Genomic DNA, 19458 nt, shown 5'->3' with positions numbered 1-19458 from the left:
ATTTATAAAAATGTATGTACATGGGCCTTTGTTTATTATTCTGGGTTGAAGGAGGTGCACTCAGATTCTCTTGAGACTTTAGGAACAAAAAAATTAAAGAAATATAGGGCCTTACTCCTTTCTGTAGAATCTGTTAATACCATTTTTCTTATCCAGAGTTCTTTAAATAAAACTAGAGTATAAATTTTAATTCTATGTGTCTATTCTAAAATCCTAATGAGTATTTTAAGGGGTGAGAATCCAGGCATGTCTTCTAAGCATATATGGAAAATGGAAATTAGGTGATAGGAGGAGGTTTTGAGTAAAATGAAAGAATCTTAAGCTAAGCTTGATATACCTGTAAGACAAGAGGGAGCTAATATATGCATAAAAGAGGTAGACTAAACCAGGCCAATTGCCTCTGCTGTGTTCTAGATTATCTGGCTTGCCCTAATTGGAGCCATGGCTAATTTTGTTCTTTGGGTGATAAGATGATTTGCTCAACAAAGACTATAAACCTTCATTTCAAACAACCCAGTTTACTCGTGTGTCTGGAAACTGGGGACTAGGAAACTCAGGAGTCTTCATTTTCAGTATTAAAATCAGAAATATTTGGAAAACTAAATACTACTGTATATAGAAAAAAATGCTTTGTAATGAGTTTGTAGCCACAAAGGAGCAAAATAAATTTTCATTTAATTGAAACTAGGATTGAGGCATGAGATTTTAAAAACATTTCTAATGAGCATAGGATGATAAATGGAAAGTTAATATTCTAATACTCATTTATTTTAAAGTTTAAAAATAGTTTTAATCTATATATATACTGTGCTAGCTTTTTTGTTTTATTTTGCTTTGTTTTACTATAGTCACATTTTACAACTTTATTGTTTTATTAGTGTGAAAATTGTATTTGTAAGAGCTTTAATAGGTTCATCAGTGATCCTGGTCTTTGCCTATTTTCACTTAAAAGGTCTTTTAAGTTCTTTTAACTTGACTTTCTACCCACAGTGCTGTTGGGATGAAAACCCTGGTGTTTGCATAAGAAATGCCATATCAAAATTTTTATATAGTGCACCTTGTGATTGCTTATTTTATTTTGGTTGCAGAATATGATTAAACAGCATGCCTTATTGAAGCGACTGGAGAGCCAGGTGCAGTGATGTAAAGCGGGATAAAACGAAAGCCCAAACATATTTGTGATTTGTTGTTCTCTCCCATTTAATGATTGATTAGTAGATGAGATATAGGTTGATTGGACAAAGGCTATTTGTGGTACCGCTGGGATTTTGTTAATAGCAGTGAAATTGTATAGACACTTTTAACAATATTTTTGGGTAGCACTCTTTAATTGTTGTATTTTAAATGCCTCTAGTGAAAACAACTTATCTGAACTTTACTTTCCTCATCTATATGATGACAAAAATACTGTGTATAGTGTAAACTTATACCGAGTATATGAAATAATATATGTTAAGCACCTAGCTTGGTTGTTGGGACTGGTATCAAAGTAGCTATTACTTTTAAGTAAAATGATCATTATTTTTAGGATAGCTTTTCCATTCCTCCTTTATGAACTGTCCCATAACCATTGAATAACAATGGTTCAGCCTGTCTGGTCAAAATAATTAGGTGTTTTGGCAGTAGTTTGCCAGTGGTTTGTAATGGTCACAATCCCTTTTTTAGTTTTAGTAATTAAATGTAAGGAGTCAAATTGCTTTATGGTAGTTCTTAATATATTTTAGTAATCTATGGCTGACAGTAAATTACTAAGTAGGAGTATTTATTTTAAAAAATCTGTACTATTAATTTTTGTCCATGTTAAGAGATTATTATGAATTTGTAGGAACACTTAAAAGTGGACTTGGTCATTCATTTCTACCAGTTCATGCTCCCTTTTAATTCCTAAAATTTCATATCTTGAGACTGATTTCATAAACAATTATTAACTGAATATTTATACCAAAAGTGTAAATTTTCTTGTGCTGTTATGAATTCTAATGGAAGTAATGTTTTCTGTTCTCTTTTTTGTTACAGAGGTACAAAATAATGAAAAGGACAGGAAACCAGAGGAAGAAGAGCAAGTAGTAATACATGAAGATGAAAGAACTTCTAAGAAAAGTAAGCATGTACAAAAAAACTGAACTGGTTTGAAAAATAATAAATCATTCATTCTAGTTTGAAGACTGTGGACTATACTTTTATGTCCATGAGATGATTATAAAATTTTGCAATTTAAGTAAGCCACCGTTAAATCATTTTGTTGATGGCTAAGGATCTTTGAAAAGATTAATTATTTTATAAACTTGAGTGTTTTATTTTATTTATACTTTCTCTTGTTCCATAAGAAAGATTTAAGCTTAATATTTAGATACTATCTGAATATCTTGAGAGAAATTGTTTTAGATTTATGTTTAGAGCATGAGACTATAAGGATTTTTTCTGGGGTGATATTAGTGAATAGAAGTATGGTCTCAGTCTCCTTAAGGTTCTTAAACTTTGTGGGAAACGATGGGACTGAGTATTATTAAGTTTATAGGAAGATCATTGGACTACAAGTCAGGAAACCTGGATTCTGTAACTATCCCTTCATACTGCTCTCTATGTATGACTTAAAGTTATGATTATAAGTGAAGTCATGGCAGTGATGGTGAACCTATGTCATCTGACACGCGAATTCATTATTTTGGTTGATTTTTCTTTGTTAAATGGCATTTAAATATATAAAATAAATATCAAAAATATAAATCTTTGTTTTACTATGGTTGCAAATATCAAAAAATTTCTATATGTGACACGGCACCAGAGTTAAGTTAGAGTTTTTCAAAATGCTGACATGCCGAGCTCAAAAGGTTCGCCATCACTGTTATAGAGTATAACTGGATTTTAAAAATAGGCACAGATATGGATAGAGAATAAAGTGGGGACTGGTAGGTGTGGTCACATGAAGTCATTTGCCTTTAATAAGTGTAAAGATTTTGATATTTTCACTTGGTTTTTCAAAATCCTCACCCAAGATTATGTTTTCACTGATTTTTTTGAGAGAGTAAGGGATGTTGGAAGAGAGAAAAAGAAAGAGAAACATCAATGTGAGAGAGAAACATTGATAGCCTGCCTCGCATGCATACCCTGACAGAGGATTGAACCCACAGCCTAAGCATGTGCCTTGACTGGGAATTGAACACACAACCTTTTGGTGTATGGGGTGACACCCAACCAACTGAGCCACCTGGCCAGGGGTTCACTCTTTATGTATTGAAAAAGAAACTAGTTAAAATTTGCTTATGAGCTCATGAATATTAACACTATTTGAAATAGAAATTTTCTAAGTGAAGATCTTTGAATATTTATTCTTTACCAAATATACTTTTATAATTATCATTAATTTTATTATTTTTATATATTTGAAATTCATTAGGATATGTTAAGAATGACTATTATTTTTTAAAAAAAGAATAACATTTATAATGTTATTTGCCTAAGGCTGATATTTAAGTAGGAGTTTTTTTCTAGATTTACTGAGGGAAATATTTATTGAGGGAGAAGTATTAAATAGTTAAAGCTGCACACAGTTGCTAAAAATCTGTGACAGAGACTGAATACTGTATGTTTGTTGTCAGAGGATTAGTGTTCACTATAATATTTAGCAATGGGAATCAGTATAAGATTATTTCTTCTCATTTCATAATCACATTTTTAAGTGATTCTCCATCTTCATAGGAAGATTTCAATGATAAGATATTCTGTATTTATAGTGTACCTTGCTTAGCCATTAGGAATTCTTTTTTAGCATATTGAAAATCATTTCAAGTTGAAAGCTAAAAGCTACCTGTCTATTTTTCTGATCTCAAAAGTAATTCATAAAATAATTGATTGATAATGCTATTGTGATAGCTAGAAATAATATTTTGCTTAGGATGAAGATTTGGCATTAAGTTATATAATAAAAAACACCTGACAGATCATTATGCTTTTTGTCCTCAGTTGAATTTTCCAGAAGAAAACGTTCTAAATCTGAGGACATGGACAATGTACAGTCCAAACGTCGTCGATACATGGAAGAAGAATATGAGGCAGAATTTCAAGTAAAGATTACAGCCAAAGGAGATATTAACCAGAAGCTGCAAAAGGTGTTATAGATTATAAATTGAAAATCATATTAAGTAAAAAGCACCACCATCTTTATTTTTCTAGGTCTTGAAAATTTTTTTTTGTATTTTACTGAAATATTCAGGTCACAGAAAAAGAGAACTTAAAGTCGTTGAGCTTATTATTTTTAATAATTTAATTTTAAAATTTCTCTTTTTAAAGCTACATAATTTATTTTAGATAGGGTAGTAATTATCAAATTGGAAAGGAGATTTAATTATGTCTTTTATTTACTTTAGTAACAAAATTGTTAGTTTTCAGATTTTATCTTTTCTGCTATATTGAACTTTATTATAATAGAAACATTAGTCTTATATGTTATTATTTTAATCTTTATAATAAGCTGGTTTCATAGTTATAAGTCCCTACATTCTAAATTTTTATTATGTACTTTAGACTTAGTATTAAAAATGGTAGAGATAAGGCTTTCCAAGGACTAGGAAGAGAGAGTAAAGTTCAGATTTTGACATCCCCCTAATCTGCTAAACTATACATAGAACTGAAAATATGCATTATTTAATATATTTTCAAAATGTTTACACCAATGTTTATGACAAATTCCTTTTTAAGAGAGGAATATGCAACTCAGGTGAAATTAATTTTTCAAGTTCTTAACAATTTAATGATAAAACTTGTAAACAATCTAGTTTTTAGACCAGTATGCTTCCACTAAGATAAATATAAATATCCATACTAGGAAAAGGAATAGTGAGGCAGTAAGAAAAGTAGCTTTTTTCTTTCAGTTTTTTTTATTTGTCATATGAAGATAAATAATGTTTATTTAGTATTTCTTTTTTTAAATTTTATATTTTATTGATTTTTTACAGAGAGGAAGGGAGAGGGACAGAGAGTTAGAAACATCGATGAGAGAGAAACATCAAACAGCTGCCTCCTGCACACCCCCTACTGGGGATGTGCCCGCAACCAAGGTACATGCCCTTGACTGGAATCGAACCTGGGACCCTTGAGTCCGCAGGCTGACGCTCTATCCACTGAGCCAAACCGGTTAGGGCTATTTAGTATTTCTTATAGAGCTGTTAGAAATATGAAGATAGCTCTATGAAAGAATTTTGAAAACTTTTATGTGTATTGAGAGTTTACTTCTCTTGAACAGTATGATTCATGGACATGTACCATGTTTCCTCTTTGTTATGGGTCCATAATGAGATAAAAATGGAAATTATGAGTATGCATTTAGAAATGTTTTACAGGAATTTTATAGTGCACTATAAGTATCTCACAAAAATATCTGGAACAGATTAGAATTTAAAAATCTTGCTCTTTAATTTGTGTCCTTTAAATTATGATTGAGTGTATGGGACGAAAATAATAAAACTTCAGTTTCAAATTATTTTTAAATTTCACCCTCTGAAAATTTTCTACTTTTTTCATATATTATTCTTTTTCAGTAGATATCATATATGTAGAAGTAGAGGATTTCAGCGCATCCATTGTGTTATGGATCCCAGCCTGTTTTTTTCATTAACGTAGTTTTACATAGTACTTAGGGATATTTACTGTTCAGTGCTTGCTGAAATGCCTTCTTTGCTTGTAACAAAGAAATATGTATTTATTTAGGTTGTACAGTGGTTGCTGGAAGAAAAATTGCGTGCACTACAGTGTGCTGTATTTGATAAGACTTTGGCAGAATTGAAAACACGAGTGGAAAAGATCGAATGTAATAAGAGGCATAAAACAGTTCTTACTGAGCTACAGGTTTGTACACTGACTTGAATTGTATATGAATTTTTTTTGCATATGCATTTTATAACTTATTGTTTGTGATACATTTTTTAACTTGACAATAAAATATATCTAACTTCTAAATTTTAGAAGTAAGAGGAGCCTCTGTTAGTTTCCTAGGACTGCCATAAAACTGGTGCCATTAACTGGGTGGCTTAAATAACAGAAACATATTGTTTCATAGTTCTGGAGGCTGAAAGTTGTAGATCAAGGTGTTGGCAGTACTGGTTCTTTCTGCGAGGTATGAGGAAGAATCTGTTCCATGTGTCTCTTCTAGTTTCTGATCGTTTGTTTACTGACAGTTATGAGTGTTCCTTGCCTTGCAAATGCATCACCCTGATCTCTGGCTTTATTTTCATGTGACTCTGTCTGTACCTGTTTGTGTCTGTATCCAAATCTCCCTTTTTACAAGGATACATTGGATTGAGGACCACCCTTATTTCAGTATGACCTCATATAAACTAATTACCTCTACATCTACCTGTTTGCAAATAAGGTCACATTCTGAGATACTTGCGGTTTGGATGTAGTATACGAGATTTGGATATACACAGCTTAACCCATAATAGAGCCTCAGAAATTATATACTTAGTACTTCTTAAATAGTTTTTTTGAAGTTTAAAAGTTTAAAAGTTTTTTAAGAAAGGCTGGTATCTCACTTGTCATAAGTATCATAATCATAATAATAAAGGCCAGGGTCGTCACAACTAAAACGACCAAACGACCGTCACCATGAAGTGCATGGAGCACCTCTCAGTCCCTCCCCTGCATCCCACAGGCCCCCGATTACAGCAGAGGTGGTAGCGGGCAAGCGCAGGCCTGGTGAGGCCCACATGGGTGGGCGGGGCCATGCGGTTTTGCATGCTGGGCCTCTCGTTAAGTAATATTTGTTGTAAGTTATTCCTTCAATATATTAATCCACTTTGCTAAACAAGGTCCAGTGTGTCTGAATCCCAACAGTGATTTCAGAGAGGAAGGAAAAGGGAGAGAGAGATAGAAACGTCAGTGTTGAGGAGAATCATTGATTGGCTGCCTCCTGCATGCCCCACACTGGGGATCGAGCCTGCAACCCTGACATGTGCCCTGACTGGGAATCAAACCATAACCTCCTGGTTCATAGGTCAATGCTCAACCATTGAGCCATGCCAGCCGGGCTGTCCATAGCCTTTAAAAAAAGAATCACAGAGTACTTGCCAAAATAGGAATTCAATCTTAGACATATGATGGCATGATGGCAGATATTTAGAAATATAATTTAGAAAAAATTGTTTTTTTCCTAGATTAAAACAACAAAAAGACTGTTCTTTGATTTTTTTTTAAGAATAATAAATGACAAAAGGTAAGTCCATGTTCAAAACTTTGGTTTTCGTTCTCTGCTAATAGTTTACTTTTTCTTTTTTTAAAAACTTTTAAAAATATATATATATTTTATTGATCTTTTACAGAGAGGAAGGGAGAGAGATAGAGAGTTAGAAACATCGATGAGAGAGAAACATCGAGCAGCTGCCTCCTGCACACCTCCTACTGGGGATGTGCCCGAAACCCAGATACATGCCCTTGACCGGAATCGAACCTGGGACCTTTCAGTCCGCAGGCCGGCTCTATCCACTGAGCCAAACCAGCCTCGGCCATAGTTTACTTTTTCAAGTGATAAAATTCTTTTTTTAAAAAAAAGTGTTTGAATACTATAGATGTATATGATATGAAAATGAAGTCCTTCTCTGTATATTCTCCCTCAAGGTCTGCCGATCCTACTCTGTAGAGGTAACCACTTTTACGTTGGTATTTATCCTTGTAGACATTCGCCCGTACATAGCAAACAAAAAGAAATTCAAAAAAATTTTTTAATTAGTTTTCATTTTTAAATAAAAATAGTATTACGTTACATACAAAACAATTTATAGAATATCTACTAGGTAGTCTGACTAAATTAAAAATGAAAGATTCTTGTATAAGTTGGGGTATAAAAAACATCTTTTTACATACCTTTCTTGAAAAAATTGCATTAAATATTTTAGTCACAGAAAGATAAATCCATATTAAGAATATAAAATCATTCTGTTCTATCCTTGGGTGTTAATAATCACAAATAACTAAGTCCTGAGGAAAATCTTCATTTTGGGAATCACAGGTGATTGTTTAGGCTTTGTGAGTGGGCTTAAATAAGTTGGAAGGTTTGGGTTCTCCTTTAGAGGTGACTACTTTCTGAAAGGAACTTTAAAAATAGATACCATTTTTTAAAGTGCCGTGTATATACTAGATAGAAAAAATTCTCTGGAGGAGCTTTTTATTAGGCTTCATGAATACATTCAGAAGCTTAGTTTATAATTTTTGAAAATATATTAGATATAAAATTGCAGTAGCAATAGTAGTAAAAGAATTGACTGCCCTGGCTGGGTGGGTCATTTGGTTGGAGTTTCTTCTCATACACCAAAAGGGTTGATTCCTGGATTCCTTGTTTGATCCCTGGTCTGGGCACATACAGGAGGCAACTGATCGGTGTTTCTCTCTCACGTGTCTGTCTGTCTGTCTGTCTGTCTGTCTCTCTCCCCCACTCCCCCCCTTCGTCTTCTCTCTCTCAAATCAATAAACATATCCTTGGGTGAAGATAAAAAATAAAAAATAAATTGAATATCACTTAGTAAAAGACTTAAAGGAAATATAAAGATTTTATATGTGGTGATGTGATAATTTTTTTAGTTTTTTTTCTTTCTGTTCTAATTTAAAATTTTCTGTGAATATGTATTTGGGCAAAATATGTGTTTAATTAGTTTATGTTAGCAGTACAAATGATAAAATAATTTCACTGGTATATTAACACTTGGAGTGCTGGTGAATTTCCCGCCAAAATATAAGATGGCTCTGTCTTTTGGTTTTGTTCCATCCACCAAAAGGGTGGATTACAAACAAATATTTGGTAATACGCAGTTACAATCGGCCCGAGTTTACACGTTTCCCGCACTCCACCGCAAATCTATATGAACCGAGTTAAAGACGGCTCCCGCGGAGTACGCGCAATTCACGCGAGCCGACTTAACTCGTTTCCCGCACTCCAAGTGTTAATACTAGCAAGGTAAAATTTTTGTCAGATTATCCTATCTAATAAAAGACAAAAAGGGTAATTAACCGTACCTCCGCTACGCTTTTCATGGGCTAATCAGGGCAATGTGCAAATTAACTGCCAAGAAAGATGGTGGTTAATTTGCATACGAGCAATGATGGGAGGCGAAAGAGGAATGAAGAAGAATGGTGACCGACAACCCAGGCGGCAGGCAAGAGCTGGGGTCGGGCAAAGGCGGCCTTTCCCCACCCCCCAGCCGGTGATTGCCATCGGATAGTCAGGCAGCAACCTGGGACCCCTGGGGGTAGGGGTCACCGGCTGGCCTGCGCCCCGTGATTGCCATGGCAATCGGAGGGCAGGAGAGCCGGGCGCAGGCCAGGCGGCAACCCCGGACTCCCGGAACCTCTTTAAAGGTTCTCTTAAAGCAGTTGGCGAGGGACCTCGGAGAGCCCCAGGGGGCCCTGGTGCCAGCAAAGCTGAGACCTGGTTCGGCTCTCTCCCAGGAAGGTCCAGGGAACAGCCACTGCAGCCCGCCCCCACCCCACCGCAAGGTAGGGCATGCTGGGCCTGAGGACCCATCCCCTCCCAGAGGCCCCTCGCTTGCTCATGCAGCCCTGGTCACGTCACCGGAGCAGCTACAAGGCACAGAAAGCACCAGGGACGGCTGCTTGCCCCCACCTGCATTTGCAAAGACAAGGCCGGAGGGTGTGAGGGCAAGCTCACATCTCCTTCTCCCTCCTTTTGTTCCTCGTCTGGCTGCTCAGCTCGCCCAGCTTCTTATTTAGGCTCCTCTGCAGCTGGGCCCTCTTGGTGGGGTCCAGGGACCAGTCCTTGGCCCCACTGCCGGCGTACAGCACTCCCTCCCGGCTGATTCTATGCCGGGCATGGGCGCGGGCCCGCTCCCCACAGCCATGGATCTCGGGCTGGCAGTGGCTTAGGCAGTAGCGGTGGCTGCAGTGTGGGCAGAGCTGGCCCAGAGTCACGATGCTGACCTGGCACTTGGTGAGGCCACAGGTGTTATCAGCCTTCATGGGGCTGAGACCAGGGTGTCGAAGTCTTCTGTGGAGGGCAGATCCAGAGCCGCGGGTCCTTTTGCATCTTTCTTCTTTTTCTTTTCTGGTAACTTCCGCAACCCCAGGCCCATGGCCCGTGGGCCCTCCTTGGCTCGCTGCTCCTGCCTGCCCCTCTCCCTCTGCAGTCGCTCCAGGTGCACAGCCCTCAGGTCCACGTTGCTCGGCTCTCGCCCGGGGGGCTCTGTCTGCACGGGGCTGGAGGGCTCGGGATGGAGAGGAGCTTTGCTGTCAGTCCCTGCTGGGACTGGTGGGACAGGTGGGACTGGTGGAGCCGATTTTTTCTTTCTTTCTTTTTTTTTTTTGGCCGTGTGCACATAGCTTTAATTCTTAAATAATTTATACCTCTCTGAAAAAAAATAAAACTCTGCTGCCCTGTGATCGCCATGGCGATCGGAGGGCGGGAGAGCCGGGGCGCAGGCCAGGTGGCACCCGAGCACCCCAGCAACTGACATGCAAAGGTCAGGGATGAAATGACTTTTCCCAACCACATCTGCAAATATCCTGGGGAAGGCATCACTGAAGAGTTCACAACTCTCTTACTTGGCGAGGAAGAAAACAGTTGGCAACGGAAACAATCCCTTACATCAAAGTTAAGGTCCCTCTGAGTAAAAAGAATGTTTCCAACGTAAAGGAGGGAGCAGGCAAAAATAATAGGTTCTGACTCCCACTGAAGATTAAGCATATGACAGAGTGAAAACGAACATACAAATTAAAACAGACAGTGGACATTCAAATGACCTGAATCAACTGTCACTATTTCTCCCAATAGCAGCAATGATTATGTGATAATATAGTTTAACAGACATACAAAACAAATCACATGATAAGAGAGGTTCGGCTTCTAAAATAAATTGAATATGTTCTTTTAAAATTCTAATGTCCTTCCCTCTGACTATAATTCTTAATTTTTCAATCAGAAAATTACCCCAGGTGATCCAGTAACATGTAGAACTCCAGTAACCTAACTTATTTAAAAAAACAAACATCCCAACTATTTTAAAAATATTTAAATTGATATTTTAGGGTTAAAATTATAGAAGATTTTAGATCCAGATATATTTTCTGAATAGAAAATATTTCAGTTTTTTATTTTAAAAAAACATAAAAAAATATGTAAGTGATACATTTTCCAAGGAACTCTGAATTAGTACCTTTCCCTCTAACTTTCTTCAAATTGAGAGAATCTTTGGTGTTCCCTATACTGCACAAGTTTTAATGAAAGAAAATAAGACTTTCTAAGAGCATCAAATACATGTTTTCTTGTTTACAAACTTATACACTCTTCTCTCTCTCTCTTTAAAATATATTCTTACTGATTCAGAGAGGAAGGGACAGGGAGAGAGAGATAGAAACATCAATGATGAGAAAGAATCATTGATCGGCTGCCTCCTACACACCCCGTACTGGGGATCAGGCCAAAACCTGGGCATGTGGCCTGACCTGGAATCAAACTGTGACTTCCTGGTTCATAGGTCAATGCTAAATCACTGAGTCACACCCGCCGCGCTCAATTCTTATTTATAAATTCATTCCAAGGACATATACAGCTTGAAAAGCTTTGGAAGCAGTTTCAAAAAAAACACTAGCTTTTAAGTAACAAGAAAGCAGTTATAGAAGAAAGTTTAAATTAAAAGAAAAAAATTGTTTTAATTTATTCAAGAGTGGGAACATCCTCCATGAAAATGTGTACCTTGACTGTGGATGGCTGGTTGGCCTTATCACACCTTAGGAATTCAAATGCTTTTTACAATGACAAGAGAGTTTCATCTCATTTCTCTACCAGGGTAGATGTCTGTCAACAGAAGGTGGACATCAATAAAAGGAGGGGCTTGCACAAGCAATCCAGAAAGTCAGCAATCTATGAATAATCCAGAACCCAGTATTTATCTCCTCTGCCACACACCCTCCCTCCCAGCCAGTGAGCAAGATAATTACTCTCAAGTCAAGCTAAGTGCCCCCCAGTCACAGTGGCCCAAAGCTGACATACAAAGCATACAAATAATTCTCACTCTGGCATAAAAGTGACAACTTTCTTGGAAGAAAAGCAGATACTGTAAATTTCTCAGTCTTCATGAAACATTTTTTAAAGTAATTTTTACTTCTTTAGAAAATATGCATACATGGCAAACCATCTGTAATAAAAGGCCCATTCTATAAAATTTTACCTGGTCCTACTCATATCTGCAATCATAATCATATTTACAGACAAATATATCTATACTAATAAAAGAGTAATATGCTAATTAGACTGGAGACCTTTCAGGAGACCTTCCAGATGTTCTTCTGGACAAAACCGTGGTGGTGGGGCTGAGGTAGAGGCAGTTAGAGGCCAAGAGGGGAGGGCAGTTGTGGGTGATCAGGCTGGTGGGAGGTGGGGCAGTTGGGGGTAAGCAGACCAGCATGGGGGCTAGTTGGGGGCAAGCAGGCCATCAGTGGGGGTCAGTTGGAGGTGATCAGGACAGTGGCGGGGGCAGTTGGGGATGAGCAGGCCAATGGGGATGGAAGGTAGGGGCGAGCAGGCAAGCGGGGGGGGCGGGCAGTTTGGGGTGATCAGGCTGGGGGGGGGCATTTGGGGGCAAGCAGGCCTGCAGCAGGAGGGAGGGCAGTTGGGGGCGAACAGGCCAGCAGGCAGAGTAGTTAGAGGCAATCAGGCAGGCAGGCAGGCAGGTGAGCGGTTAGGAGCCAGCAGTCCCGGATTATGAGAGGGATGTCCGACTGCTGGTTTAGGCCCAATCCCTTTAAACTGGCAGGACATTTTTTGAGGGGTCCCAAATTAGAGAGGGTGCAAGCCAGGCTGAGGAACACACCCTCCCCCATGCACAAATTTCGTGCACCGGGCCACTAGTTAAAGAATAACAGAATAATGAAATTAAATGTTTCAGAGTAATATTACATGAGCACTCATATAACTGCTATTGAAATTATAAATGAGCAAAGCCTTTCTGAAAAACATTTAGATAAGAGCCTTAAAAATATACTCTAACTTAGGAATTCTATTTCTGTGAATGTTGTCTGTGGAAATCATGTGAAAGAACAAACATTAATTGCAGTGTTATTTGACTATGGCAATACATTGAGGAACATTGACATCAATCTGGAAAGTGAAATATATATGATTTAATATATATCATACAGTAGGTCCTTGTGTTACGTCGGAGATCCGTTCCTACAGCACGACGTAACTGCGCACTATAACGCCGTAAGTCGGAACCCACCTACTAAGCACCTATGTCATTCACATGGAGCACATACACAGCAGTAATGAAGTGAAACAGTAAAAAAAAATTTTAAAGAAAGATAATTCCTGACCTTTACTTGTGGTAAATAAATAATAAAAAACATAAAGCACATATATTTTATTTTATTTTTAAAAAATAAATGGGAGATGGCGACGTAACCCATGAAATGATGTCCATCGAGTCCAATGTAATCCGAGGACTGCCTGTATATATATAAAATCAATGCTATATATTGATTCAATATATTATACATGTACCTATAAGTAGTATTGACAAGGAATCTTTATTACTTACAGATATGCTTATTTTTGCTACTACAAAATTCTCTTGTGAGAAAGTGAAGTGTGATTACAACTATGTTTAAAAATAACAAAAAACAATCATACATATTCAGAAATATACTGGTTTGTGAGCAAGTATCCATAGTTCTAGAAGGAAAAAAGCTAATCTTAGTAGCTTTACCTGTAGGTATCAAATTTAAGGCCATTTTAGTTTTCATTATAATTTTCTGTGTTTTTCAAATATATATTTTACAATCAGCTTACTTTATTTATTTTTTTGCTGTTTGCTATCTTTGAGGATCCTGTTATCTATGAGTTTCTTGTTATATGGGTTACATTTTAATACCATAATGCCACTTGAGTTGTCTTTCCATTTTTGCTTTTTGTAGGCCAAGATAGCCAGGTTAACCAAACGCTTTGGAGCAGCCAAAGAAGATCTTAAGAAAAGACAAGAAGTAAGAATTTCTCTTGTTGCACAATTAATATTTAGCTCTAACTGATAATCTTAGTTAATGCTGAATTAGGAGGAAACACTTCCTTTATTACAGTTCTGAAGTTTGCTCTCATTCACTGTACTTACTGTATGTTGTTTCTGCAGCTCTATAATTAATTTTTAACCCTTTCCTAATTTTCAATTACTGTTTTCACATTTTAACACATATCAATTACTTTTAATTTATGGCATTCTTGAAGCTGTATTTTCTATACATGCAGACTGAAGGGTCCCGGGTTTGATTCTGGTCAAGGGCACATTCCCTGGTTGCGAGTTCGATCCCCAGTAGTGGGTATGCAGGAGGCAGCTGATCAATGATTCTCTCGCATCATTGATGTTTTTATCTCTCTCTCCCTCTTTCTCCTTCTCTGAATTCAATAAAAATATATATTTTTAAAAAATTATTTTTTTGGGGATTTATCCTAGTCTAGTCTGTTATCGTTTTAGTATTACACTGCCTTCAGTAGCCCGTTCTGCCCTTCCTTTCTTAACACTATGTAAGTTAAGTCCAAACATGGTAGCATAACATAAACAGTATTCTATAGTCTAGTTTTTCTTTTTGTTGTTTCCTTAGTTACTCTAGTACATTATTTAAAAAAATTTAAAAATATGTTTTTATTGATTTTTAGAGAGAAAGAAAGGGAGAGGGAGAGAGAAACATGGATGTGAGAAACATCGATTGGTTGCCTCCCGCATACATCCCAACAGGAATTGAGCTTGTAACCTGAGTATGTGCCCTTCCTGATTGGGTATCGAACTGGCTACCTTTTGGTGCACAAAGATGATATTCAACCAAGTGAGCCAACCAGCTGGGGCATGCAGTACATATTTTTAATATAGCATTTGCATGTTGCTTTTTAGTTTTTAAGTTGAATTTCTTTCTCTTCCTCTTGACTTTTTTCTCCATTTGAGCAATTCACATTTCTTTTTGTATTGATAGATCCATTATCTGGCACATGATAATTGCCAATAATAATTATTTCATTAATAATCACTGTTTCTACAAGATTTTTCTGTCTTGATTCATTTTCTCACTTGACTTAAAAACAATTTTATAGTTTCAACCTTACCTTGTCCCTCCACCCCCACTGACTCCCTTCCCCCCACAACTAATAATTTGTTCTTCATCTCTGTATTGTTTTTACTTAACTTTTAAAGTTCTGTTTTCTCTCTTTTTTTCTTGAGTAACTGACAATTGGTTTTTTCCTTTGTTCTATATAGACTAATTTCCCCAAACTCGCTTAGACATATCCAAAGATTTTTCATTATAGATTTTTCAACTACGTAATTTCCTGATTTTAAATTTCACTTTCTCAACTTTGTTTCTTTGTTATAATGTGTAAAATGAGCTATTTTATTTCTTATATTAGAAAATTTGTATAAATCTTTTTTGAACCGTTTTTATTTGCTATGCCTAGTAAAGTATAGGTAGACATTCACTAGATATTTATTGTATGAGTATATCTGGTTTATTATTAATATTTTTATTGTTTTGTTTATTGAGCCCTTACAGCATGTAAACCATTTTCATAGTCTTCATTTTATTTGCTCATCTCAAAAAACTGAGGTATCAGAATTTTATTACATTTGTCTTTTGTATAATAAGCAGTTGTTTCCATTAAGTACTGTGCTTAAGACAGCTAACAAGTGGCAATTCCAAGATTCAAATTCTTCTCTCAACTAATAATATTTTTCATGGAATTATAGAAGTAACAGATAATATATTGATAAAGCATTTAAGGTCTTATTTTTAAAGATTTGTTTTATATTGGGTTTTATTTTACCTTGGTATTTTTCTCCCTTAGAATCCACCAAACCCACCTGTACCTGTATCACCAGGAAAGTCTATAGTTGATGTCAACAGCAATAACAGTGTGCCCTATAGGTGAGAATAATAAACAGTCTATTTGTCAAGTATTTATTCCCCTCCCCCCCTTTTTTTCTTTTTTTTCCTTTTTCTTGTGTTAATCCTCACATGGGGATATTTTTCCATTGCTTTTAGCTAGAGTGGAAGGGAGGGAAAGATGGAGCGAAGGAGGGAGGGTTACTGGGGTGAGGGGGAGAACTTCGATGTGAGAGAGACACATTGACAGGTTGCCTCCTGCATGTGGGGACTGAACCTGCAACCCAGGAATGTGCTCTTGACCAGGAATGGAACCTGCGACCCTTTGGTGCGTGGGCCGACTCTAACCATTGAGAACACTCCCAGGGCCTCTTTTTCTACCTTTTAAAAATAAAATTCACTCATTTTTCCCATCCACCAGCCCCCACTTCTGGCAACTACCAATCTGTTCTCTATATGAATTTTAAAAAATACATATTTTTTTTAGATTTCTTAAAATAAATTTTGCTTTTTTAGATTTCTTTCTCTCTTTAACTTCGCTTATCAGCATGTCTTCAAGATCCATCCATGTTGGGGGTCAAATGGGAAAATTTTTTTTATGGCTAAATAATACTCCTATGTGTGTATATGTATAAAACTTTGCTTACCCATTCATCCATAGGTGAACACTTAAGTTGTTTCCATACCTTGGTTATTTTAAATAATGCTGCATTGAAAATGGTTATGCATATATCTTTTCTAATTAGTATTTTGGTTTACTTCAAACAAATATCCAGATGTGTAATTGCTGTACCATATGGTAGCTCTATTTTTAATTTTTTGAGGAAGCTTTGGACTGTTTTCCATAGTGACTGCACCAATTTACATTTCCATCAATAGTGTGCAAGGTTTTTAAATAGCAAGTCTCTCAAGTTTCCAAATAACTCATATGTAGAATCTAATGAACAAAATTAACTGTTGAACAAAATAGACCCAGAGACATAGAAGCATGGTACAGACTCTAGAATCTCAGTGGGAAGGTGCGGGTAGGTAGGAAGAGATCAAAGAACTTGTATGCATAAATGCATAACCCATGGCACAGACAATAGGGTGTGAAGGCCTGGGGTAGTGGGTGAGGTGGTTAGAAGGGGTCAGTGGGGGGAAAAAAGGGACATATGTAATACTTTCAACAATAAAGATTTTTAAAAAATAAAGTAATTAAATAAGAGAACAAGTTTCTGATTTTATTTTGCAGAAACATCTTGGAATCTAATCTTAGGTATTAGTATAGAGACCAGTGCTATACCAAATTAAGTGTATTTCCTTCCTTTTTGCTTTGTTATGGATATTGGTTTTGGTAATTTATTATAAGGCTTTCTTTGGTCATTGCAGATTTCTTTTATCACTTGTACTAAATAGTATTCTCTCAAGTAACTGAGAAATGCTTTGGTCAGGGGTGATAAAAGCTAGTGTCTGCAGATTTTAGGACTTACATTTGGTTTTCAGGTAAAAGTATTAAGGACATTAGAATATAAGAGGAAGACTCTTCTCTAATGCCATAGGACACTTCCCCGTCTGCCCTAGCATTCTGAAGTCTATGTGGTGGTTTTCCCTCAGTGCATTCACTTGAAATTTAATGCTGCAATAGCTATGTCTAGTCACTCTTTTTTTCCCATGGGCCACTGATTTATCTATACATAAATTGATGTTCCCTACAATGTTATATTCATGACTGACTATTTTTGTGTATATATATTTCATAGAAACACAGGTACAGTGAGACAGTTGCTGGAGTCCAAAAGAAATGTAAGCGAGAGTACACCACCATCCATTCAAACCCCTGTGAATACAGGTAACAATATTTTTTAACACTGAAATACATTTTCTTAGTGTAATTGGAGACGTTGGTTTTCTTTTCTTTTGAGGATGAAATTTGCTAGAAACTGAGCATACTGCCTAACCGGTTTGGCTCAGTGGATAGAGCATCGGCCTGCGGACTCAAGGGTCCCAGGTTCGATTCTGGTCAAGGGCATGTACCTTGGCTGCGGGTACATCCCCAATTGGGGGCATGCAGGAGGCAGCTGATTGATGTTTCTCTCTCATCGATGTTTCTAACTCTCTATCCCTCTCCCTTCCTCTCTGTAAAAAAACAATAAAATATATTAAAAAAAAAAGAACCTGAGCATATTGATCTAAAATTGAGTGCTTAAGTATATAATTTTATTTAAACACTAGAGGCGCAGTGCACGAATTCATGCATGGGTGAGGTCCGGCTGGCCCAGCCCCAATCGGGGTGGATTGGGGCCGGGCCTGTCAGAAGGAGGAGATGGCGGGAGGTTGGCTGCCTGGCCCATCCCCATTGGGGTGGGGGGGCCCATCTGGGGTGGGGCCAGGCAGGAGGAGGGGCTGCAGGAGGTTGGCCGGCCCACCCACCCCCTATAGAAGTAGGGAGGTGTGCAGTCAGGGGCAGGGCCAGCCAGGGTGATGGGCTGTGGGCTGATCAGGGTGGTCGGGGTCCACCGGGGGTGGGGCCTGCTGGGGGAAGGGGCTTCAGGTGTTTGGCCAGCGAGCCCCACCCCTCTGATCAGGCGGTTCGCTGGCCGCAGTGGGCATCATAATGACCAGTCGTTCTGGTTATTACAGTGTTTTGTTCTGGTTGCTGGCTTTTTATATATATAGATTAGGATTCCATATATGAATGGAAATACAGAAATTGAAATCTCTACTATAGTGGTTCTCAAACTTTTTAGTCACCATATCCCTGTATAATCTTAAAAACTATTAAGAATCCCAAAATTTTTGTTTATGTGGGTTATGTTAATTGATATTTACTATTCATTAAAAAATAATAAACACTGCCTAGCCAGTTGGGCTCAGTGGATAGAGTGTCATTCTACATACTGAAGGTCCCAGGTTTGATTTTGGCTGAGGGCATGTGCCTCAGTTGCAGGCTCAATCCCCAGCCCTGGTCGGGTGAGTGCGGGAGGCAACCAACCGATGTATCTCTCTCACATTGATGTTTCTCTATCTCTCCTCCTTCCTCCAACTCTAGAAATCAATGGAAAAATATCCTTGGGTGAGGATTAACAAATAAAAAAATAATTATTAACACCTTATTTTGCAACACATGTTTTAATGAAAAATAACTTCTAAGCTTAAAAAAGTAATGAAAAGAGTATGATTGTCTTACATTTTTATACATTTCTTTTATCTCACTTAAAACATTAAGATCCCTATGGAAGCGGGATTCTTATATCTACATCTGCATTCCTTGTTGAAGTTTGTTGTTTTGATTGAAATATATGAAGAAAATTCTGCCTCATACAAATTTGTGGTTGGAAAAGGCTAGCTCTTTTAGAGAACTGTGGATATTTTCTTTGAAAATCAAGTAGTAGTTTGTTTGTTTATTTATTTATTTACTTTTTATTGATTTCAGAGAGGAAGGGAGAGGGAGAGAGAGAAACATCAATGATGAGAGAGACCAGAATCGAACCTGCAGCCCTTCAGTCTGCAGGCTGATGCTCTATCCACTGAGGGCTATTTTGTTTGCTTTTTTTACTGTGAACATGTGATGGTAAAAAATGTAGTGATAATTTTAGTGCCACTACTTGATTTTTG

General features: G+C 37.2%; 1 protein-coding gene across 3 annotated transcripts in view; it reads left to right on the top strand.

Moving 5' to 3' along the window:
- The window catches only part of ATF7IP (activating transcription factor 7 interacting protein), a 114488-nt gene that overhangs the window by 57964 nt on the left and 37066 nt on the right, over positions 1–19458 (top strand). For all 3 annotated transcript variants that reach the window (XM_070410655.1, XM_070410654.1, XM_070410653.1), the window contains exons 3-8: positions 2017–2100; positions 3964–4109; positions 5707–5844; positions 13915–13980; positions 15824–15903; positions 17604–17692. In XM_070410655.1, the coding sequence (XP_070266756.1) occupies positions 2017–2100; positions 3964–4109; positions 5707–5844; positions 13915–13980; positions 15824–15903; positions 17604–17692 (603 nt within the window). The remainder of the gene's footprint in view (positions 1–2016; positions 2101–3963; positions 4110–5706; positions 5845–13914; positions 13981–15823; positions 15904–17603; positions 17693–19458) is intronic.

Source organism: Myotis yumanensis, unplaced genomic scaffold, assembly GCF_028538775.1.
Source record: "Myotis yumanensis isolate MYYU_CA2020_CCGP unplaced genomic scaffold, mMyoYum1.0.hap1 SCAF_3, whole genome shotgun sequence".
NCBI classification, from domain to species: domain Eukaryota; kingdom Metazoa; phylum Chordata; class Mammalia; order Chiroptera; family Vespertilionidae; genus Myotis; species Myotis yumanensis.
Note: the sequence above shows the minus strand (reverse complement) of the source record. Positions and strands in the feature narration are given on the sequence as shown.